The sequence below is a fragment of the Mustela nivalis genome (assembly GCF_964662115.1).
Source record: "Mustela nivalis genome assembly, chromosome: 2".
Taxonomy (NCBI): Eukaryota; Metazoa; Chordata; class Mammalia; order Carnivora; family Mustelidae; genus Mustela; species Mustela nivalis.
In genome coordinates, this window is record NC_139021.1 from 168501175 (window position 1) to 168525610 (window position 24436).

At 34.5% G+C, this 24436-nt stretch overlaps 1 protein-coding gene across 2 annotated transcripts in view; it reads left to right on the forward strand.

Moving 5' to 3' along the window:
* Positions 1–24436, forward strand: part of SHOC2 (SHOC2 leucine rich repeat scaffold protein) — a 93508-nt gene extending 69072 nt beyond the window's left edge. For both annotated transcript variants that reach the window (XM_082714288.1, XM_082714287.1), the window contains exons 4-9: positions 8448–8578; positions 12897–13085; positions 17428–17550; positions 20210–20347; positions 20664–20781; positions 22350–24436. In XM_082714288.1, coding sequence (XP_082570414.1) covers positions 8448–8578; positions 12897–13085; positions 17428–17550; positions 20210–20347; positions 20664–20781; positions 22350–22558 — 908 coding nt within the window. In that variant the 3' untranslated portion in view covers positions 22559–24436. The remainder of the gene's footprint in view (positions 1–8447; positions 8579–12896; positions 13086–17427; positions 17551–20209; positions 20348–20663; positions 20782–22349) is intronic.

A 24436-nucleotide genomic window follows, 5' to 3' on the forward strand; every position in this document is an offset into this window, starting at 1 on the left:
TTGATTAGAGTTGTGTCAATTTAATTGATTATCTCTAAATTTTACTGATTTTCTATATTATTTCTCTGACTTTTATTTCATTGATTTCCACTTTGACCTTTATTTTTTCCCTTTATGTGTTTTGAGTTTTATTTATTAGTTTCTTATGGAGGAAGCTTAGAGGTCATTGATGTGAATTTTTTATTTTTTCATGAGTTTTCTTGAATGACATACCAATATAGTTTGTGTTGTATGTTCTTACATTGAAGATTTTATGTCATGTGTGCATTTAGTGCTATAAATTTCCCCTTATGTACTGCTTTAGTAGCATTTCACCAATCCTGATATACTGTGTTTTTCTTCTGTTCAGAATACTTTCTAATTTACTTTTCTTTTGTTGAGTAGAGTGATATAGGTGAGGCAACCAGGGCATTTATTCTACTACCTGTCCTTTTTTGTCTTTTTTTTCCCCTCCTAATTTTTGTCAGATGACAGTTGTTGGGACATACAACATTTATGGTATATCTTGTTATGCTGATCTGTAGTTGTTTTTCTTCTTCTTCTTCATCTTCTTTTTTTTAAAGATTCTATCTGTTTATTTGACAGAGAGAGAGAGATCACAAGTAGGCAGAGAGGCAGGCAGAGAGAGAGGGGGAAGCAGGCTCTCCGCCTAGCAGAGAGCCCAATGTGGGGCTCGATCTTAGGATCCTGAGATCATGACCTGAGCCGAAGGGAGAGGCTTAACCCACTGAGCCACCCAGGCATCCCTGTTTTTCTTCTTAATGTTCATCAACAGTCCTATGTAGTCAGAGTTGCCCCAGTCATCTCTGGATAGGCTCAAGTCAGTCTTACAGTACTTTTCTCAGAAATGGTTCATAAATAAATAGTTCCCTAGTTATAGAATGTTTGTAACTTTTATACTTGAACAGTTTGGATGGATATAAAAATCATTGGGTCCAGCTTTGTTTCCTTAAGCATCTTAGTAAAACTAAGACATGGTTGTACTATCTTCTGGCATTAAATGTACAAAAGTATGAAGCCAGTCCAATTTTTTCCCATTGTGACTTAATCTTTTTGCCTGGCCACCCAGAGTACTTTATTTCTGAAATTTAAGAACTCCATTATGTTTCTCAGTGTTGATTTTTCAGAGTCCATTTCCCTGGATACTCTTAGCCAATCAAAATATAGGTTTAATTTTGATAGTTTTATATAGTTTATATACTTTTTATAGTTTTCTTGAATTACATAGACACACTTAGCTTCTGTTGTATGTTCTTACATTGCAAGATATGTCTGTAAGTTTGCTTATTTTGATAACCAACTAGTTGCAACAGTAAAGGGAAAAGAATAATGCATAATCTTTTTTTTTATAGAAAGATCATTTTTTAAAAAAGATTTCATTTATTTATTTGACAGAGATCACGAGTAGGCAGAGAGGCAGGCAGAGAGAGAGAGGAAGGGAAGCAGGCTACTTGCTGAGCAGAAAGAAGTTTTAGAAAGAAAAATAAAGTTTGTTTACTACAAATCAGACGGAACCAAAATTAAAGATGCTTGAAATGTGATAAAGTTAATATTCTTATCCCTGTCACCAGTGCTTAGTCACTGTGTATTTGTTAGGATATGATTGATGGGGAACACTTTATTGCTCCTTAAGTGTATCAGTAAAGTTCTAGCTTCAGGGCCTTTATTCTTTTTGGTCTCTCTGCTCAGGACTCTTTCTTCTAAATATCCACATAATTTTCTGTATTCTTTCAGCTGATCAAATGGATATATACAGGGCATTGTTATTAGTCAGCACTGTCCTTTCTTTCAAATAGTCCAGCAGAATTTTGTTTAATGTTTTATGCATGTGTCTGTATTTGTGTTGTGTCAAATAATAATGAAATGGAGATGAAAATAGAGTGCAAAAGTGAATAGCCCTGGCAAACAGAGAAGCATAGATGGTGGTTGTGGGTGATAAAGATCTTCCATTTATGAGGACTAGGGTCACACTTCCTCTGAAAAGGGTCACTTTTCCATGTATTCTTCTTTCTCCTGGCTTCTTAATTTTATGTATCTTTCCTGCCAGAATTACTGTATTTTCAGTATGTTTATTAATATGAAAGCATTTAGCTTCATTATTAATCTGTTGTGGTTAAGGTATTATCTCAGAATAACATAAATGCCTGGCTTCTAGAACATTCTGCATGATCAGATTACAAATATGTATTGGAAATCAATAAGGACTGAAACATTAACAATAAGAAAATTGTAAGTATTTATTTGTACATGCTTTGGATAGTTGTCAACAAATGGAGTATTTATAGCTGTTAATCCAAATAATGGCAGTGAGTAATACTTATTGAAATTTTTTATAATATTGTTATTTATTATATACCATGTATATTAAAAATTCTTTTGCCTTTTCCATCTCTCTTATCCCCAGTATTTTGATTGTATAGCAGAAGGTTGAGATTTGGTGAGAAATTCAAACATTTGGGTCTTAGTCTGTTACAAATCATGTCTTAATTGATTGACCTTTGAGATTCTCCCTCTCATTTATCAGAGAAGAGAAATTCACCCAAAACATTTAGTTGTAAACTTTATTGGAATATAATTCTCTTGATATTTTTCCTGTCTTTTCCTGTTTTACTTCTTGAAAAGTATAACTTAAAAAAAAAATCCACATCTATCCTGCACAGTTGATGTAAGTCCTGCAGCAGCTACCCTACTTGCCTTTCCCTGGACTTAAAGAAACTTGCTGTAAACTCACAACTGAAATGAGATCTTTTAACTGTCACCTGATAATCAAGTTTTCCAAAAATCACTTTATTTCCTTGCCTTTTCTTTTTTCTTATAAGTAGACCGAGATGTTTTTACCCCTTTCTTTATTTAACACAAACACTCCTAGAGTAGTTTCTCACTCCTTGGCGCAGTACTCCCTGCCATTTACATCCAGGCTGAGCAGCGCTAGGATCACTGACAGCTCACAGGATGTGGAGAAGCGGCAGAAGGAAGTAGGGAGGGGACAGCTGGTTGTAGTTAAGTGAGAGAGTACTTCAAAATATATTTATAGTTTCTCTGTCTTAACCGTTAGTCTACCCTGTTGAATAAAATGTATATCTCTTTCATGTAAATATTTTCTAATTCAAGAGTCAGTTATGAACGAAAGAAAAATATTAAACTTCATTACAGCAGTCATTTTGTTTCAAACTGTGAAGTTGGGATGTTAAATCTCCTGTGATCTGTGGTGATTTTATGAAACTATGGGTGAGGGGGGGGAGGTTAGAGGTCTCAAGTAGGAAAAACTTTTTATTTTCTATTTCTTCTCAAATGAGATAAAGAGAGAAATCTGCAACAAGAACTTGCCTTCAAGGCCGGAGCACAGAACAATTCACAGAGGTCTTTTGTTGCACTGGGCTCTGAAGAAATGATACAGTATGATTATATCAACAAGTAGAGTTTAAGTAATTAGGTTTTAGGTAATTACAGTTCAGATTCATATAACAACGTTACTAGTTTTCTTTTTTTTTTTAAGATTTTATTTATTTATTTATTTGACAGAGAGAGAGAACAAGTAGGCAGAGAGGCAGGCAGAGAGAGAGAGAGGAGGAAGCAGGCTCCCTGCTGAGCAGAGAGCCCGATGCGGGACTCGATCCCAGGACCCTGAGATCATGACCTGAGCCGAAGGCAGCGGCTTAACCCACTGAGCCACCCAGGCGCCCCCGACTAGTTTTCTTTTTAATGGTGGCATTCTTTTGGGTTTTTGACATTTAAGAATATATTGCTTGCTTTTCAGTTTGCTTTCAGTTTTTTGGTTCAGTGTTCCTGGAAAAAAACCCATTATTTTCATTGTTAGAGCTGTGTGCCTGTTCTGTTGATTTTTTTTTTTTTGCTACTTTGTTAAAATAAAATTAAGATCATTTGAGTTGAGTTTCACTCATGTTATACTGAATTAACCTAAAGATGCTGATTATATTTGCTGAAATTGAAAGCATCTAATTTTACTTCATAGCCATTTGATGTTGCTGTAATTTAAAAATCTGACAGCCTAAGAAAGCAAGCTGTCAGAGCAGAGCACAGAACAACTTACAGTCAAAGTTAAGCACTTAAAAGCTAAATGCCAGTGAGTGGCAGTGATCAGCCTACATTTATACACAGAAGCTCAGCAATGTTGATTTTATTTCTTAGTCACATAGCTCAACAATAAAGCAAGCCATGGCTTGATTTCTAGGTTGCAGTTTAGTTTATGATAAAACCAATCACTGAAAGAAAATGTCACACTTCTGATGTCCAGCTTTTTTCCTTGCACAAGAGAATTTGGGTATTTTATCCTTAATTTTTTTCACCTCTTTTATTTTGTTGAGAGTCATGGATTTTGGCAAAATGTGGATGACTTAATGTGCCATGCTCTCAGTAAAGTGATAAGAGCTTTGCACACATGAGTTTCTCATCAGAATAGCATATTTTCCTAGGTTGCATTTTTTAAAGTTCAATTTCTACTACACCAACAAAAAAGGTGGGGGAAAGGGGAAAGAAAAGGTTTAGTAAAGATGGAAGTACTATTTTTGTTTAAATAACCACTAATTTTAGTACTAGATAAAGTCATGTGGCAGTTTCATTACATTATTTTCATGTAATTTTTAAATTCTAGAAACCTGTTCTGATTTTAAAAGTGAGAAGTTCAAGAGTTATTTTGCTTTTCGAACAGAAATTTTGAGAATCTGGTTCTATTGGGCTTTTGAGTTGATAAGTATTTAGAATTTGTTATACTCATCTTTGTTATTAGAGAAAGCTTTTAGGTTTTAATGAGAATAAATCGTGTTTAAAATACTCTATTTGTGGGGCACCTGGGTGGCTCAGTGGGTTAAGCCGCTACCTTTGGCTCAGGTCATGATCTCGGGGTCCTGGGATCGAGTCCCGCATCGGGCTCTCTGCTCAGCAGGGAGCCTGCATCCCTCTCTCTCTCTCTGCCTGCCTCTCCATCTACTTGTGATTTCTCTCTGTCAAATAAATAAATAAAATCTTTAAAAAAAAAACCTCAATTTGTGTACTGCTCTGCTCTAAACAGTGACTGAATGAGAGATGTCAGTTCGAGCAAAAATATGGGGTCTTTGTGCTACTCTTCTGGCAGATTGCAGAGACTCCTTGGTAAATGCTTCAGCCATTTTACATTGAACCAGGCTTCTTCCATAGGGTAAGCGGTGGTATGAAGGAAAGAAAGGGATGGTCTGTCTTTCATTGTTTTTTTCCCCCCACTAAGGTTGATTGCCTTTTCTGTCTTCAACTTCATACAGCAAATTAAAATTTTACCATAAGATTTTTGAAGTTCTTTAAAATCAGGTATTATTACTGCTTGTAGGAAAATGTCCACCATTACCGGCCTTGTTGTAGCTATAGTGGGCATGGGATAGGCAAATGATAAAATACTGATTTCTTCCTTCCCTCCCTCTTTTAAAATGAGAACGGGTCAAAGAAAAGCACCTCATACAGTTTTAAGATTAAACATTTTGTTCCTAATGGAGAGAAGGATAAATAGTGAAAATGCTTTAGCTTCTGCAGTTAATTAAGAAAATATGATTGAATGCCTGCTGTGGGCTTATTAGCACTGAAACATTCTCTGGGGAGATGGAAATATATAAGGCTTCTTACTTAAAGGGTTTTCAGCCTGTTGGGGGAAGGTTTCTAATCCATGAAATGACTGACAACATAGAAACAGGTATAATTAGATGCCATTTTATAGTGAAAACAATATGCAGTCATGAGTCCGATTTATGGGGAGATCCATGAAATCTTGATAGAATGGCCAGGGAAGGCTTCACGAAGAAGAGTGTTGGTCTCAGAATGGAATAAAAATGCTTTCCATCAGCACAGTAGTATGGACAAATAGCCTGGGAGTAAGAATGAACATACGCTTCTGTGTCAAGAGGTGGCAAGCTAACTGGAGCACAGTTTGTGAAAATCTTGAAGAATGATTACTTGTTGCAGGGAGCCAGCTGAGTTCGATCCTAGTTTTGCCACTAACTAGGTGGTGGCTTTGATAAGTCTCTCCACATTATCTTACGCTCAGATGGCTCTTCTTATAAGAAACTTATAATAAGCTGCTTCTTAGGTGTTTTTTCATCTCTTTTTTAAATCAGGGTGCTTGTTTAAGAATTCAAACCAGTGCTCTGTTTTTTCATAATTTAGCTCATATCTACACTTTATGGAGAAGATAAGCCTCACAATGTAAAATGTCTGAATGTTCTTACCTCTACGTTAGTATAAAATGTCTCCATGATGTAAAATATTCATTCAAATGAATGAATGGTATAAAGATATTGCAGTCTTTTAAATTAAAATGACTTCATAATTACGCTTTTTCTTTATCAAAATGTTTTTAAATGGACTTAGTTTGAATGTTTTCTTTCCATTCTTTTCTACTTGTTTTTTTTTACATTGTTGAGATCATACAAAATACATAATTTTGTATGCACTTAACATCATAGTCTTTGACATCTTAAAATTTTTTTGTAACATAATTTTATAGGTATAAAATATAGTACAGAATAAAGTCATGTTTGAATGTGCTACATATCTTACACATGTTGTATTTAACCTTTAGACAACCCTATCAAGTATTTGGTATCCCCACTTTATATATGAGGAAATAGATTCAGTTAAGTAACTTGCCCCGAGTCACATAGATAACACAGAATTCTTGTCTCTGACACTGTGGTGTCTCCAGTTTAAATAATTCTTTATATATCCTTGAATAAAAGGGTTGTCCCTGTTTTTTTTTGCCACTACAAATATGAATATAATTATACTTCACCACAAAGCAGATTATTTTATTTTCTGCAGACCCAACTTTTGAGAAACATTTGTATCATATTCAGTGTCATAGTGCAGTGATAACAGTGTTCTTGCCCTTACTTCTAATCTCTAAATTCTTTGGGGCTTTGGAAAGTCATCTAATCCTCAGCTTGTTTTTCCCTCACTGCGAAATTGACGTATCTTACCAGAATTTCATTAGAAAGATTTAGTGAAACATCCTTCACTATTTTAGAAAGTATTTTTTCTTTTTTTTTCTTTTTTCTTAAAGATTTTATTTACTTATTTGACACACAGAGAGAGATCCCAAGTAAGCAGAGAGGCAGGCAGAGAGAGAGGGGAATGCCAGGCTCCCTGCGGAGTAGAGAGCCCGAAATGCCAGGCTCCCCGCGGAGTAGAGAGCCCGACGTGGGGCTTGATCCCAGGCCCCTGGGATCATGACCTGAGCTGAAGGCAGAGGCTTTAACCCACTGAGCCACCCAGGTGCCCCTTTTTTTCTTTTTTTTTTTTAACATTTTATTTATTTGACAGAGCAAGCAAGCGCAAGTAGGCAGAGTGGCAGGCAGAGGAAGAGGGAGAACCAGACTCTCCACTGAGGAGGGAGCCCGACGTGGGGCTTGATCCCAGGACCCTGGAATCATGACCTGAGCCAAAGGCAGCCGCTTAACTGACTGAGCCACCCCAGCGCCGCAGTTTAGAAAGCATTTTAAACACAAAATTAACTTGTCTTTGCTAAGTGATAGTTTTTATTGTTGCCTTTAAATTCAGTTTTCTGCCTAATGGAGTCTTACTTAAACAGAACCAGCAAACTCTTGGCCCAGTTTCCAGACACTATTATAAGAAAGTAAAGTAAATTAAAATAGTATACCTCTGGAATAATTCCAATTACAATTCCTACAGGAATTGAAATGTTTGCCAAGTTTTTCTGCATTATAGCTGACTATACTTAACGGTATTTAATTATCAGAATATTTTCATTATCAATGATGAGTTTTTCCCTTGAAGATGTAAAGAGTAAAAATTAGCTTGATATAGTGGTTTCTTATAACTTGAATCACTGATTTCTTCAGCAAGAGGGAAAAATGCAGACGAATGATAACTAGATAGAATTATGAGGCATAGTGACTGCCCTCCTAGGGTTTCAAAGCTTAATTTATGCTATAAGCTAATAAATGTTTTCTGTAAGTATTGTAATGGTGCTACCTCTAAGAAAGAAGGTTATTCAGCAACTTTTTGAAAAATGATCAAAGCAAAAATAAAGAAATGAGCACACTTCAGAAAGTTGGGGTGCCTGTGTGGCTCAGTAGGTTAAGCCTCTACCTTTGGCTCAGGTCCAGCTGTCTTCTCAGGGGGGAGCCTGCTTCCCCCTCTCTCTCTGCCTACTTGTGATCTCTCTCTCTCTCTCTCTGTATTCAATAAATAAATAAAATCTTTAAAAAAAGAAAAAAAGATGATGAAAGTTAAAAGACATCACAATATTTGTCTCCAAAAGTTAAGTGTGACACAAGCATCTACATCCATAATTCTTTAACACTGGTAATATTGTTTAATTTAAAACTAGAGGCTGGCTACACTACATGTGACATTTAAACCTGATACCAGCAGTTGAAATTTGAAGTCAGAAAGGAAATTAACAGGTTTATCAGATTAAAAAAAAATTCTTTTTTTATTCACAGGAAACCTGTCCAGTTTAAGTCGTCTTGGTCTGAGATACAACAGACTGTCAGCAATACCCAGATCACTGGCAAAATGCAGTGCCCTTGAAGAGCTAAATTTAGAGAACAATAACATTTCTGCTCTACCAGAGGTGAGAGGTGGTAAATCTTTATAGCTGGGTGGATAATTTGATTATTGAGATTGTTTAAATAATGAGTATGCTACAGACATTTAGCCACCACTAAAATAAATACTCCAGAGAAAAAAGAATAGGTATGATTATAGGAACATACTAATTTTTTCTTTTTTCTATATAGAAGGGAGAAACCAGAGTGAGAAATCAGTTTGCTACATTCACATTGTAATCATCATGTAAATTTTTCTCACATCATTTTGGAACTGACAGTAGCAGCTATTAAGGAAAAGTTGTATGGTTGGTTTTAAAACTCAACTTACCCCACCCAATTCGGTTATTTTAAAAAGTGCTATAGAAAATACGGTTCATGAAAAGAATAAGCTATATAGAACACACTATTTATTAATCATGTTAATATTAGCTGTAACACTTCCATGATCCAGATTATTACCCTGTTTATACAATAATATTAAAGCTTTTTTAGCATATACCAGTCACCAAATTTTGTTACTTCTTAACACATTATTTTTAATTTGGGTTTTGTTCTATGAAAAAATATTTTTGTTTATTTTGGGCAGAATGCAGTACTCTTTTATTTTATTCTTTTGCTATGTATTATTATTTTAGCATACCCACAACTTGTATGTTTGCTTACGGTTATTCAAGCATTATGTCTTACTGTATTATTCTAACAAAAGAATGGACTTGTGGCTTACTGATTAAGCTTTGCAAAACACCTTTTGTCCTAATAGTTAAAAATGCTTTTTATAAGTGACTCTTTATTTCTAGTTTTTCTGTGTGTGTGTATGTGTGTATTTGAATTAAAAAATAAAGGTGCTTGGCGATTCACAGACCTGTACCCCTGGGGCTAATAATACATTATATATTAATAAAGATACTAAAAGGAAAAAAAAATAAAGGTATGTTGGACAAATGTTTTTAGATATGATTTATAAAGAACAGTTTGAGTATATAAAGCTATAGGCTTGTAACAGTTAGTTTATAAAATAAATGTATATGATTGATTTGTTTCTATAGGGATACTGAAAAAAGTACCTATTAATTTTGCTTCTCTTATTCTGGGTGTTTGGGTTTTTAGAAAACCTTTGATCAGAATACAAATATCAGTTTTTCAGGATTGTATTTGCTAAGATGGACCAGTTCACTAAAACTGCTGTGAAGGTATCTCACCTGCAGTTTAAACGGGATTAAGACAGATTGTAGAGATAGCCCTGACAACTAGACTGTCTGGATTTTTGTCTTTCTCCCTAGTGGTAATTTAGAATGGTGATGGGTGGGGTTCTATTGTTTAAAGTCACCTCTTTTTCTAACAGTAATTAGCACAATAATTAGACCTCACTGGGATTTTTTTAGGTGTGATTTGTGAGTTTCAGTAAAATTGACTGCTTTTACAGTGTCAGGCTGAACATAAAGATTGGGTTATATTAAATTTCAAGAAGTGAGAAAATTTAAAATTTATTTTTATATCTAATTATCAGTGAAGGAAAACTAATAGTTATTTGGTACCTCTTAGGACACAAAGTTTCATATATAATATTTTGTGACTAAAATTAGTCAAGATTTACTTTTAGTAAAAGAATTAGAAAGAAGACAGCTCTCTTCAGTCTGGCTGTGGAACAAGTGTCTCTGTGTGTGTGTGTACACAATATTTATGCGTTTTCATTCCCACATGCACATATTTAAAGTGGCATTTTTTTCAGATGGAGAAGCTATGGGGGAAGCCCTTGATTGGTCCTGTCCAAATCTGGGAAAGGATTAAGTCTTATTTAAAAGGAGTCTGTGTGCTTTGGAAACACCATATTCCTAATGCAAATATGTAATTATCTGCATTTATAATAAGCACAATAAAGAAAACAACAAAATCCATTAGACAGCACTTAACTAGACATTCAAGCTGGGTGAGGCATGCACAATCAGGAAAGTGGTTTTCAATTGGGGTTCATTGCTGAAATCAGAACTGGCAAAATGATCATATAGTTTTTTGGTTTTTTGATGACTATCTGAAAATGGACTAGTTTTAATGTAGACACATAGAAGGAAAAGGAACTTATTAAATATAAGTACATATGGTCAAGGTGTAAGGCTAGGGATTCTACATGGGTTATCCCATTTGAGTCTTCACTGTAATTGTATTAATTATTGGGGTATTATCAAACAGGAAGGGTAATAAGACTTAAGTTACGTTTTTAGCCTGATTTGTACCTTATTTTCCTGAGAGTACTGTAAGAAATATACTGATTGCCTAATTCACCAAAGGCCATGTAACTGGTAAGTGGAAGACCTAGGATGGGGATCCAGATGTGTCTGACTTTAAGGAATTGATAAGCAACTTCATTATATGCCCTAAGAGCGAAAGGTTGGAGAGTTGCCTTGTTGTTGCCTCTTTTCAGATTTCTGCAGTTTTTTTCAAAGAATGTCAGTAAAGTTAGCTACGTGTAAGAATGATAAAAAAAGTTTTTACCATGAGACTCAGAATTTCATGTACTTTCAGTAAAGTAGGATATAGGCATTTTCCCAGAATTGACTGCCATGCAAAATAGTTCTCAGCACTCTTACCTGAGCTTTTCCTTTTATCTGTGTACATCAGTAGACAAATGTTGAAAGCTTCTTAACGTTCAGCATAAAGAACAAGTTTCAGTTCACCATATAATTATACCTTCAATTACATAGTTATTTCATTCTTTCAGCTGATCCTACTGACACCTCAAGTACTAAGTCTTCAGTTTCCTCCTGGTATACAGCTGATATTTGAACATTGTTTAAAATATACACACATACATACCTCACACGGCTTGTTTCCTCTCTGATTGGGTCTTTACTTCAATCCAGAATGTTTCTACTACTTCTCCTAATATTTTAATTTTTTTTTCATCCTTCAAGATCTAGCTCACTCTCAGTCTCCTTCCTGCTTTTCCAGTAACTCTAGTATTTCTTCTTTTCTTTAAATTTAGAGAAGGGACTTAAAATTTAAGCACTTACTATAAGCTAGAGATTGTAAAGCTATTTATGTATTTTATCTCTTTAAAATGTCTTCACTACAGTTTAACAAAACAAGGCATCATCATTTTACAAATGAACAGATTAAGGTTTGGAGAAATAGTTTGCCCAAAGTCACAAGCCACTGAAAAATAGATCTAGGATTCAGAGTTGTTTTATAGCCTATACCAGTGTTTCTCAAACATTAGTGTGCATACAAATCACTTGGGAATCTTAAGATTCATATCAATTTGGTAGGAATAGCACTGAAAGGTCTACATTTCTAACAAGCTGATGTTCTTCCTTCAAGCAGACTTAGAAAGCAAGATAATAGGATTATATTACATATAATTTATTGTTGATTATATAAGTTATGTGTTGTTTTCTTTTTCCCATCTTTGTGCTTTATTTCTCTAAATAGGTTCTAGTCATTTTAATGGCAGAGTTTCTTTTGTAATACCTAAACTCTAGCACTGCGGTTACATTGTGGGAGGCTGAAGTGAGGGGATTTGGGGGTAGTATCTGTAGTAAATACTTGTTTGATAGATGCATATTTCCCTCTGAAATCTTACCATATGGAAAAACACTATTACATAATATCAGGAAGTGTTATCTTCTGAATTTAGTATTCTTTAAAGGAGCCATTAAATTACTGAATAACAACTTACTCTGAGTCAGTATTATGTTAATCTTAATTATAATTTAGAGGATAATTAACTCGGACCTGAATAGGGTTGGTCTCATAGCAAGTGGCAGAGCCAGGACTCAGACTCAGGACCGTGTGATGTCAGAGATTATGCTCTATAAGGTTCTCAAACTGACCACTCGAGATACCTCTTACCCTCAGACATATTTTCTTTATAGAGTGGGGTTTTTTTGGTGCTTTGTTTTTTAGAGGGGGGAGGTGAGGGAGGGGCAGAAGGAGAGAGAAAGAATCCCAAGCAGGCTCCACAGTCAACATGGCTCAGTCTCATGACCCTGAAGTCATGACCTGAGCCAAAATCAAAAGAGACACTTAACTGACTAAGCCACCCTGGTCCCCCTTCTTTATAGTGTTCTATATAAGCTAAAGCCAAGGAATAAAAATCAGATTTTATAGGAGTTTTTCTGTTTCCTGTAAAATCTGGAAATCTGTTTGTTCCATATTCCTATAAGGCAATAGTTAGCTAGAGCTGAGTAGTGACTGTCCTCCCTCTAAGGTATCACAGAGCTAGCCCAACAAGGAGTCTCTGTCATTTGTTACATGAAGGCCCTTGGAGGCATTTGTGACTGCTGCTCTGTATTCTATGGAATAATCTTGTTACAATTCTAATTTGTATGTTTATTTTGTTTACAGAGTCTTTTATCAAGTCTTGTGAAACTGAATAGTTTGACCTTGGCTAGAAATTGCTTCCAGTTATACCCAGTAGGTGGTCCATCTCAGTTTTCCACCATCTATTCCCTGAACATGGAACACAATCGAATCAACAAAATCCCATTTGGAATTTTCTCCAGAGCAAAAGTATTAAGTAAGCTGAATATGAAGGTAAGCCTCTCTTTGTTTTGAGGGGGAGAAAAGCTGCTATTATTAGTACTTATACTAATATAATATATTAGTATATAATAATATACTTTCTTTATTAGTATGGATAACACTTACTTGTTACTTGCTGATGGAGTCTAAACTGATAATGATACATCAGGACGATTTGTATTAGATAACAAATTATCTTAGAGCCATGCATACTCTTAGCACTTTATCTGAAAGAAATAATCATAAATATCCATGAAAGCATAGTTGTAGGGATATTTACTGTAGAATTTTCTATTTAATTGGTACCAACCTAACAAAGGTTTCATTTTGTAATAGTGTATCTTTGATACACTGTTAATACTATGAAGTCATTAAAAATAATACTCAAGATTAGAAGAATATTAATACCAGTTGAATTAATACTCAATTAGAAGAATATTAATACCAGTTGAAACATTCTCTATTTAGTAGGAAAAAGTTAAAGCAGGCAAAATTGTTAAAGCATCCATACAGCTTTTAAAAACTGTTCTTAATGTGCTTAAATATATTAAGTATCTATAGATTTATATGTGTATATAGCCAGAATTTATTTTTTTTAATATTTATTTATTTATTTGATGGACAGAGATCACAAGGAGGCAGAGAGGCAGGCAGAGAGGAGGAAGCAGGCTCCCTGCTGAGCAGAGAGCCCGACGTGGGGCTTGATCCCAGGACTCCGGGATCATGACCTGAGCGGAAGGCAGAGGCTTTAACCAACTGAGCCACCCAGGTGCCCCTATAGCCAGAATTTATTAAAATATGTTTCTTTAAATACCATAATTACTTTAAGGATGATCTTTTTTATTGAGGAATAATTGATATAACATTATATTAGTTTTAGTTGTACAACATAATATTCAATATTTGTATATTGGAAAATGATCACCACACTAAGTCTAGTTAATATCCATCACCATACGTAGTTACAAAATATTTTTTCTGTGATGACAATTTAAGATTTACTTTCCTAACAACTTCTAGATACGTAATACAATATTATTAACTATAGTTGCCATGCTGTATCTTACATCCCCATGACTGACTTAATCTGGAAAGTTTATACCATTGGATTCCCTTTACCCAGTTTGCCACCTCCTAACCTTTACCTCTGGCAACCATCAATCTTTTCTTTTTATCTTTGAGCTTGGTGTTTGTTTTGATTCCATAAATAAGAGGTATTTGTCTTTCTCCATCTGACTTACTTCACTGAGCATGCTGCTCTGATAGTCCATTCCCATTGTCACAAACAAGATGTCATTCTTTTTATGGCTTAATACTGTCCTCTGTGTGTGTGTGTGTGCTGAAATTTCTTTATCTCTTCATTCATCCGTGAACACTTAGGTTGCTTCCATATTTCCATATCTTGGCTGTTTTAAATAATGCTGTGATGAACATGGGGGTGCATATATGTTTTTGAGTTAGTGTTTTCATTTTCTTCAGGTAAATACCAAAGAATGGGATTGCTGAATTGTATGCTAGTTCTGTTTTTAATATTTTGAGGAACCTTTATACGGTTTTCTATAGTGGCTGCACCCATTTACATCCCCACCAATAGTGCGCAAAGGTCCCCCCTCTTTTTTTTTTTTTTTAGTATCACCAGCACTTGTTATTTCTTGCCTTTAGAGAACAGCCATTCTGACAGGTATAGCTCATTGTGGTTTTGATTTGCATTTCCCTGATGATTAGTGATGTTAAGCATCTTTTCATGTGCTTGTTGCCATTTATCTGTATGTCATCTTTGGGGAAAAGTCTGTTTGCATCCTCTGCGTATTTTTTATTTTATTAACATATAATGTATTTGCTTCAGGGGTACAGCTCTGTGAATCATCAGTCTTAACACAATTCACAGTACTCAGCGCAAACCTTCCCCAATGTCCATTACCCAGCCATCTTATCCCTACCCCCACCCCACCCAGCAACCCTCAGTTTGTTTCCTGAGATTAAGAGTCTCTTATGTTTTGTCTCCCTTCCCAGTCCCATCTCATTTCATTTTTTCCCCTCCCTTCCCCCACAACTTCTCACCCTGCCTCTCAAATTCCTCATACCAGAGAGAGCATATGATAATTGTCTTCCTCTGATTGACATATTTTACTTAGCTTAATGCCCTCTAGTTCTATCCCCATTGTTGCAAATGGCAAGATTTCGGGGTTTTTTTGATGGCTGCATAGTATTTGCTGTTGAGTTATAGGAGTTCTTCATATATTTTGGATATTAACCCCTTATCAGGTATATAATTTACAAATGTTTTCTTTTGATGGGTGATGTTTAGTTTCTTCTTGCATATCTGTATTCTCTACAGTGAATGAGTTTCACATTTGTAATAAAAAAAGGAAAGAAATGAAAGAAAGAAAAAGGAAGAAAGAAATGAAGCCTGATTTTTTTCCAGTGATTTTGTTTATAGTGAACAAACTTTAGGCCCAGAGGTATAAAGTAAATTGGCCATATAGCTAATTTGTCGCTGAGGTGTAGGAATCCAGGGGACATAGATTTCCTGCTTCCAGGTGTAAGTGTTCTATTGTATTATACTACAGGCTTTTATCTTTGATGAACTATTTCAACATAATTGTGGGTTTTTATGAACTATAGTCTAAATGTAGAATTTATTGATTCTCTGTATACTTGTAAATATATGTATCTTTTATGATAATTCCTTAGAGGTATGTAATAAGTAAGCTAGTGGGAATTCAAGATAATCTTACATAATCTTAAACAGGTATAAAATTATTGTTTATTGTTTCACTTAAATGAGATTTAGTAGTGCTAATCGTATTTATTCTGAATGTTCTCTTTGTAATAAGAGTCTTGGAACACAGTAGTCCAGGTGTTCATTAGTTTTCTGCATTTGGTGATACATTTTTATGGATATGATTTTACTTTAACATTAGCTTGGAAAGGCTTGTTTTCAGTGAAATAACACTTTGCCTAGAGCTTTGCCTTAATTTTTCTTCAATAGCATGACAGCTGTTTAATAAAATTTTTTTTGAAAGAAGTCAAAATGAAACCTGATACTTTCCTCCTTATAAACACCAGCAGTAAATTTTTTTTTAATGAAAATGCTTTATCAAGCTACTAGTAGTTAATAAGTTTGTGTTATAATGAATAGGTAGTAAATGTAAATATTATAATAAAAGAAAAACTTGGTTTTCAAATGGATGTTTGCTACTTGGAATTAATCTTACCAATTATTTTGTGCAAAATGAGACAAGTAATTCATGTGTATTGCAGAAAAATTTAAAATACAAATTAACAAGAAGGACATAAAATAATCCTACCTCTTGAGGTAGCATCACTGTTAACACATTGGCATGCATCAGGGGTACTGATGGTTCTCTCTTGATACAAATAGCTCCCAACAAATACACTGTGGTAAGAGTTGTGATTGATGAAAATGTATTTTATATGTAGATTTAAGGAAGCAGGAAGAAAAATAGTCAGTCACTGGTATATAGTTCACAGTTTTTTCTGCATGTAGCTATATTTAATTTTTAAGCAAAATTGAATCATATTGTTTCATCATCTGTTTTTATTATTCAATGAGAAATGTATTTTTGCCATATCTTATGGATTTTTATTTTTAAAATTTTTAAACTTTTTTTTTCAAAGATTTTATTTATTTATTTGACAGAGGTCACAAGTAGGAAAGAGAGGCAGGCAGGGAAAGAGAGGAGGAAGCAGGCTCTCCGCGGAGCAGAGAGCCCGATGCGGGGCTCGATCCCAGGACCCCGGGATCATGACCTGAGCTGAAAGCAGAGGCTTTAATCCACTGAGCCACCCAGGTGCCCCTCTTACGGATTTTTAAAGTAAAATTGGCGATACTATCAGTTAGTGTTTTAATGATTTAATTTGCTATCTTCGTAAGATTTTTTTTCCTCTCCTCCTTTATTGCTCAGTGTCTCTAGAATTGCTATGTTTCTCTGATTTCCTCATGGGCTGTAATTCAGTATTTCTTCTTCCATTGTGCTCATGAGCACCCACATTTTATTCCATGATTTCTGTATATTATTGTGAAATGGGGAAAACCTATTTTTCACCAGGACCTTTGAAATCTCAATTGTTGGTCTATATAGTATATTTTTCTGTATCTAATACAGATAGTCACATAAGGAACAAACTTCTAATTTAACTTCAAAATAAAAAGGTTAAACTACTTTGGAGGCTTAGATTTTTCGTTGCTTTTTCATTATTTATTTGGGTATCAAAAAGGGGAATTGGGTTTTTTGTTTAAATAAGAATTTTCTTTCCAAAGAGAGGTATATGTATATGGAGCTTTTTCATTTATCATTCTACTTTGGTTACTTCTTTTTGTCTTTGCCAGGACAATCAGTTGACATCACTTCCCTTGGATTTTGGAACTTGGACCAGTATGGTAGAGTTGAATTTAGCCACCAATCAGCTCACAAAGATTCCTGAGGATGTGTCTGGTCTTGTTTCTCTTGAGGTGAGTATAAAAGAGCATTTATTTAGAACTCCTTAGATCCTTCTGCATTCATCTTGCTTATAAAGTTTCCAGTTAAAATAAGCAATTTCTACTGGAGGAAGATCATAAATAGAAATGTTAGAGTTCTCTTTTTTTTTTTTAAGATTTTATTTATTTATTTGACAGAGATCACACGTAGCCAGAGAAGCAGACAGAGAGAGAGAGAGAGAGGGGAGGAAGCAGGCTCCCTGATGAGCAGAGAGCCCTGTGCGAGGCTCGATCCCAGGACCCTGGGATCATGACCTGAGCCCTAGGCAGAGGCTTTAACCCACTGAGCCACCCAGGCGCCCCAGAAATGTTAGAGCTCTCTTAAACATAAAACTGTATTAGGATGATGAGGTATTTACTTAATCTGGGCTCAGTGCTTCTGAATTACTCTTGTCCATTAAAAGTTGGTAGGTTTGAGTACTACAGAGTGTCTTTAAAAGAAATGTCTTTAAAATTTAGCGTCTTTTAGAACATAGTTTTCCCCTTAACTCTATTTAGGAATCTTGCACTAATGTCTACCAGAATGATTATGGTGTCCTTAGACTGGCAATGAGGACCTTTCGTATGATTCTGGCCCACTTTTACATCCTAATTACCTAGTATACTCTTATTTAACCAATTAGATATTTTCTTTGCTGGGAATTTGTGCATGTTTCTAGCTCTGTATACGTTTAATCTTTTGTTTTAAGATTTTATTTATTTATTTGGCAGAGAGGGAGAAGGGAGCACAAGCAGGGGGAGCAGCAGCAGGCATAGGGAGAAGGAAAAGTAAGCTTCCCACTGGGCAGGGAGCCCGATGTAGTGCTCCATCCCAGGATGCCGGGATTATGACCTGAGCCAAGGCCTACGCTCAACCGACTGAGCCACCCAGGCACTGCTGAACATTTAGTTTTACTATTCTCAGTATCTACAGTATCCTTTTCTCATTTCTTTTTTTCCTTTTAAATTATTTTCCATAATTAAAGATCCATCTTATTGTCCCCTCCTTAGTGAAGGATAAATTCTCCAGCTTCTGAGTCGCTGGAATGTTTGTCCTCTTTATGAAAAAGCTTACTACTAATATATATTTTTATGGGTTTTGGTTTTTTTTTTAAGATTTTATTTATTTATTTGAGAGTGAGAAAGAGTGAGAGAGAACATGAGAGCAGAGAGGGTCAGAGGGAGAAGCAGATTCCTGGCAGAGCTGGGAGCCTGATGCAGGACTTGATCCCAGGACTCTGGGATCATGACCTGAGCCAAAGGCAAGTTACTTAACCCAGCTGAGCCACCTAGGCAGCCTAAATACATATTTTTAAAAGTTTCCTCTGTATCCCATGTTTTCTTAAAATCTAATTTCTTTTTAAAATTATTTTATTTAGTAAGGTCAAATAGTATATGTAGTGGTTAAAAGCATGAATTCTGAACGAAGACAGATCTGGGGACAATTCCACTTTTATCTCTATTTATGGATTTAACTCAACCAAGCTTCTGTTTCCTCCGCTGTGAAATGAAAATGATAGTATTTTCCTCAGAAGATTGGAGTTAGGATTAAATGTGAAAATGCAGACAATGCATTTAGTGCCTTGCAAGTGGTAAACTCAATAGCTACTGGGTTTTTCTGGTTTTATTATGTATGCTTACTTTATTATAGGTGGTATCACTTTGCAGGGAAAAAAGTGGGCATAAAACATCAACCAGAATCTTATGTAGGTCTTTCCATTCAGTGCTCTTTTCCACTATCCCCATACTCGGTGTTATCTTCCTAATACGGCCACCACCACCGTAATTTCTCTGGAAACAGGGACTGTCTTTCTCAACTACTTTTTTCCCCTCTTCAGTATATTAGAGGATGGTTTGCAATATAATAAATATACCATAAATAATAATTATTGCGTATTAAAATAGTCAGTTTAGAAATCATCACCTCCCTAAAAGTGATGGTTTGTAAGAGGTTTTGAATAAATAAGTGATTTCCTATCAGATGCACATTGGTAACCACTCAGTATCAAAATACATTAACTATATGAATTTTAATACAAGTGGTTAATTTTACATTTTATTTGTTACGGGTAAAATTAAACTTTTGCTTTCATTAGTTTCGACTTCAGTTAAATCTTTTATTTCCAATAGCTATGGTGATTTTTTTAAGAATAGTAAGTTGAATGTTTTATGTTATATAGTGAACATTGCTCCTTTTTTTTTTTTTTTTTTTTAAATATGGAACGCTTCACGAATTTGCGTGTCATCCTTGCACAGGGGCCATGCTAATCTTCTCTGTATCGTTCCAATTTTAGTATATGTGCTGCCGAAGCGAGCACAACATTGATCTTAATATTCACTATTTGTGGGGGCGCCTGGGTGGCTCAGTGGGTTAGGCCTCTACCTTCAGCTCAGGTCATGATCTCAGGGTCCTGGGATCCAGCCCCACATCAGGCTCTCTGCTCAGATGAGAGAGCATCTTTTCCCCCTCCCTCTGCCTGCCTCTCTGCCTACTTAGGATCTCTCTCTCTCTGTCAAATAAATAAATAACATCTTAAAAAATATATATATTCACTCTTTGGAAAATTAGCAGTTTAATAAAATTTAAGCCACCCAATGGTAATATATAATTCCATTTCATGAATTACCAAACACTACCAATAATTTCTCTTAGGTTCTAATATTATCAAACAATCTTCTAAAGAAGCTTCCCCATGGTCTTGGAAACCTTAGGAAGTTAAGAGAATTGGATCTAGAGGAGAACAAATTGGAATCCTTGCCAAATGAAATTGCTTACCTTAAGGATTTACAGGTAATACATTATCCTGGTGATTTTATAGTTATATGACTAAAGTTTTGGGGGTACATTCCAAACTGCACATTTTTCTTAAGGATTTGATATAATTCTTTAATTAGAGATTTTTATTTTAGCAGTAGAGCTGAGTTTTATGTTTACTTTTCACTTGCTAACAAACGATATACTTTGAAAGTAAAATTTATTGAGTGATTCTTACCTAATCTAATTTACCTATTAATTTATCTTATCAGCTTAGTAGATATATTATTTTAAATTTATATCAGTAGTGGAAATCCATGTGTAACTATCTTTTATTTTGTTAATCTTTTAGAAATTAGTCTTGACAAACAACCAGTTGACCACCCTTCCCAGAGGCATTGGTCACCTTACCAATCTCACACATCTAGGCCTTGGAGAGAACCTACTCACTCATCTTCCTGAAGAAATTGGTATGAACCATTTGGATGCTTGACTCTGTACTAATTTGCTCTTGCGTATTCAATAAGTATTTCAGATAAATAGGACAAATCTGTTTTTATCACCTGATATTACCTCAGGGTCAAGATTCTCTTTCTCTCTTTTAAATAGAGCTCCCAGTATTTTGTTGGTCAGATGGTTGGTTTTGGGTAGGTTTCCTCATAGGATGGTATAGTTAATATTGCATTTGAGAACATTTTGACCTACTTCCATTTCCAATATGTTTAACCTTATTTTAGATGAGTTATTTTATATTTCTTCCGTTTAAAAATTACACAAGCTTGAATTAAACTAGTAATGTCTTATGCCAAAAGAATATTTCTTCTTGAGGTTTTAGGATTAATTTTACTATTTGATTAAATTACTATTTAACAGTATCTTGAAATGTTTTCAGTGTTTCATATAATTAATGTGACTACCTTGAATTTTAGTTGATGCAAGTTGTAACCCCATTTTGCAAAGAGAATTACCAATTGAGGTTACATTGTAGTTTTAAATTAGTAATTCCATATATTGTGTTCTTCCATCTATATCATGCGGTTTCAGAGACCCTTTATATTAGTGGTTAAGAATGGGTTTAGAGTTACAATGTAAGTTATACTTTAATTTAAAAAAAAAACGGTTTTGGGGTAAGATATATAATTCAAAATCTGGCCGTGCTGCTTATTGGCTTTATGGCTTTGGGTAACATATGGAAACTCCCTAAACTTCCAAGTTTTCTACTTGTGTAAATAATAATAGTAATAATAATAGAATAATAATAGTAACTTCTCATAGTTAAAATCTTAAATGTAAACATCCATTATCTGATAGCCATTATTTTCATTAATCTTCTGCATACCAGTATCAAATATCACAAGTTTTGAAGTTTAAAAATTTGAAAACATGGAAGGCACCTTCATTTCTAGTATGTTTATTCATCTGGCCTCATTTGATTGCAGGAGACATTGCCTAGAAAGTGTGAATATCCTGAGACAGTCTAAGATAATTTTTTAAGATTATTACGTAAGTTGATTTTTGGCTTATTGCCAAATAGTGATAACTCTCTCAGTGAAAGATTTATACGAAGTAACAGAAATCTTTCCATATGAGAAATTTATTTAAAAAAGAGATCATCACATTGTTTGTAACAGGAAAGTGATTGTAGGAACCAGTTTACAATAAACATACTTACGGAGTTTTGAAAAAATACATACCAATGCCAAGCTATCCCAAACAAAATCTTTGGACATGTAGCATGTGTATTTAAAAAAAACCTGAAACTTGAAAACTGACCATAAAGGAAGAAATACCAATTTAATTGGTATGGAACATGACCTGGACATCAGAGTTCTTTAGATCAGCCCCACTTGATTTGAATATGCAATAAAATTGGGAGATCCATAATTGTAGAGTTTTAAAACGAAGAGAAGAAAATAAGAGTCCATGTGTATTCAGTATATATAATGCCCAGGATAGTATCATGCCCAATTGAAATTCTAAAATAGTAACTGATTTTTTTAAAAAATAGTAATTGATTTGACTTTTTTTTTTTTAACAGGTACACTGGAGAACCTAGAAGAACTATATTTGAATGACAACCCCAATCTACATAGCCTTCCCTTTGAGCTGGCTCTTTGCAGCAAGCTTTCAATCATGAGTATTGAGAACTGTCCACTCAGTCACCTTCCACCTCAGATTGTTGCTGGGGGTCCTTCTTTTATCATTCAGTTCCTAAAGATGCAGGGTCCATATCGTGCCATGGTCTGATACAAATCTGCTGGTCCCACACACTGTTCAAAAATAGACTGCCATTAATGTTTCATATCTATATCTGTATCTATTTATGTAGATATTGATATATTTGGCAGATTTATAAAGACTGCATTATGTGTTTCTGCTAATAGAGGAATCATAGCCATTTAGATTTTTTTTAATTCTGTACAAAAGGCTTATATAAGTTTTCTTTGCTGAACTTGATGGATGTTTTTCTGTTGTGTAATATGATACGCCAGTTTGCTAAAAACATTTGCCAACAAATTATGAAGTTATTAAATTTAAGGGCCAGAGGTAGTATAGTTAGATATACTTTCTCTTAGCAAAAATAATGGACAATTTTGTTGCAACTTTTTATATACATTTTCCCCTTACCAGTTGCCAGATCATTGTAGTATTATAGGCCCTAAAGGTAGAATTTTTCTTTAACTTATTTTGAAATTTGAGATTTAAATTTTATATATTGTTTACAGTCAGAGTAAATCACTGGATTTTGTTTGTTTGTTTGTTTGATTTGCTCTGTTTTAATCAGTGAAATCTAGTTTATATCCTCTGCTAAAGAATTTGCATCAGCTGATTTAAATATTAAAAGATATTTGCTTGTTGAAACAACTGGCAAGTGAAAAGATACAGTCAAAAATTCTAGAATTCTTTTAATTGTGTTTCTCTGATCAATTGTAAAGCAAAATACATGAAGTGAGTCTTTAGGTTGGGGGAGGGTATTGAGATCTTTTCTAGTACAAATATCTTTTCTTAAGTTTGGGGCAACAGAAACTTATAGTATGGAAGAGTTTTCACTCCTGAAAGTTGCAGAATGACAAAAACTAACAGAATAATTTCGAAAACAAAAACAAAACAAAAACCCACATAAACACACACACATTCTATATATGTATATACAATGCTATATAGATATGTATTTATTATATCATAAACTACAATAGGTAACTTTAAGGATTTCTCCCTAGCCTTGTACAATGAAATGAATGTTTTTCTTTGAACACTGCAATATATGTATGTTTCAAGGTTATTTAACAGTGTACTATGGTTTTATATCTTGACTTGCCTTGTACATCTCTCAGTTCTGGAATATCTGCGTCTAAGCACAATATCTTCACACTGTGCTATATTGCTGCTGAACTAAATGCACTTTTCCCCACATTTGGGGCACTGGCTTCAAACAATTCAGTTCAGTACCATTGATTTTAATCTCATCTTTTTTTTCTTGGTAGCTGTTAATACAATTACGGAAAAGAGGCACATTGTATAGAAGCCATTGATAGTTCAGTGGAAATTCTGTAAGATGTGCATGTGCTATTTGATATGTTTTCTTTTGCTTTACTGCTTTTAAGGCTAGCAGTACCGTAAGTGTGTGCCTGTTAGACGGTAATCTTACTTTTGGTAGTGTCATTCTAAGTCCATTAATTATTAAAGAGACAGAGCAAGTACATTCTAGATACCATCCTAAAAAACATTTCCCATATAATGAATGTTATGTGTAATTAAGTATTGCTGCTTGGTTTTCTTTTTTTTCCCCCTCTATTTGGGTCGGCATTGTGTTTTAAATAAAACCATTTTTGAATTGAAGCTCTATTAAAATGGAAATTTGGAGTGTTTTCCTTTTTCTGGCACTCACAATCAGGATTTAGTTTGAGGTCAAACCTGGATTCGTAATTGGCAATTTTTTAAGGAGCAAGTAAGAAATGGAAGGCAGGTGAAGATATAAAACCCTAGAATGCTTAAATGTGCTGTAAAACTATTGTAGATGTCACTGGATTTTACCAAGTAATATCCTTTCTTCTTTTTTTCTGTCTACTGTGGCTTTTCAGTTAAAATTTTGTTTATAAAAGGAATTTGTTTATTACAGCTCTA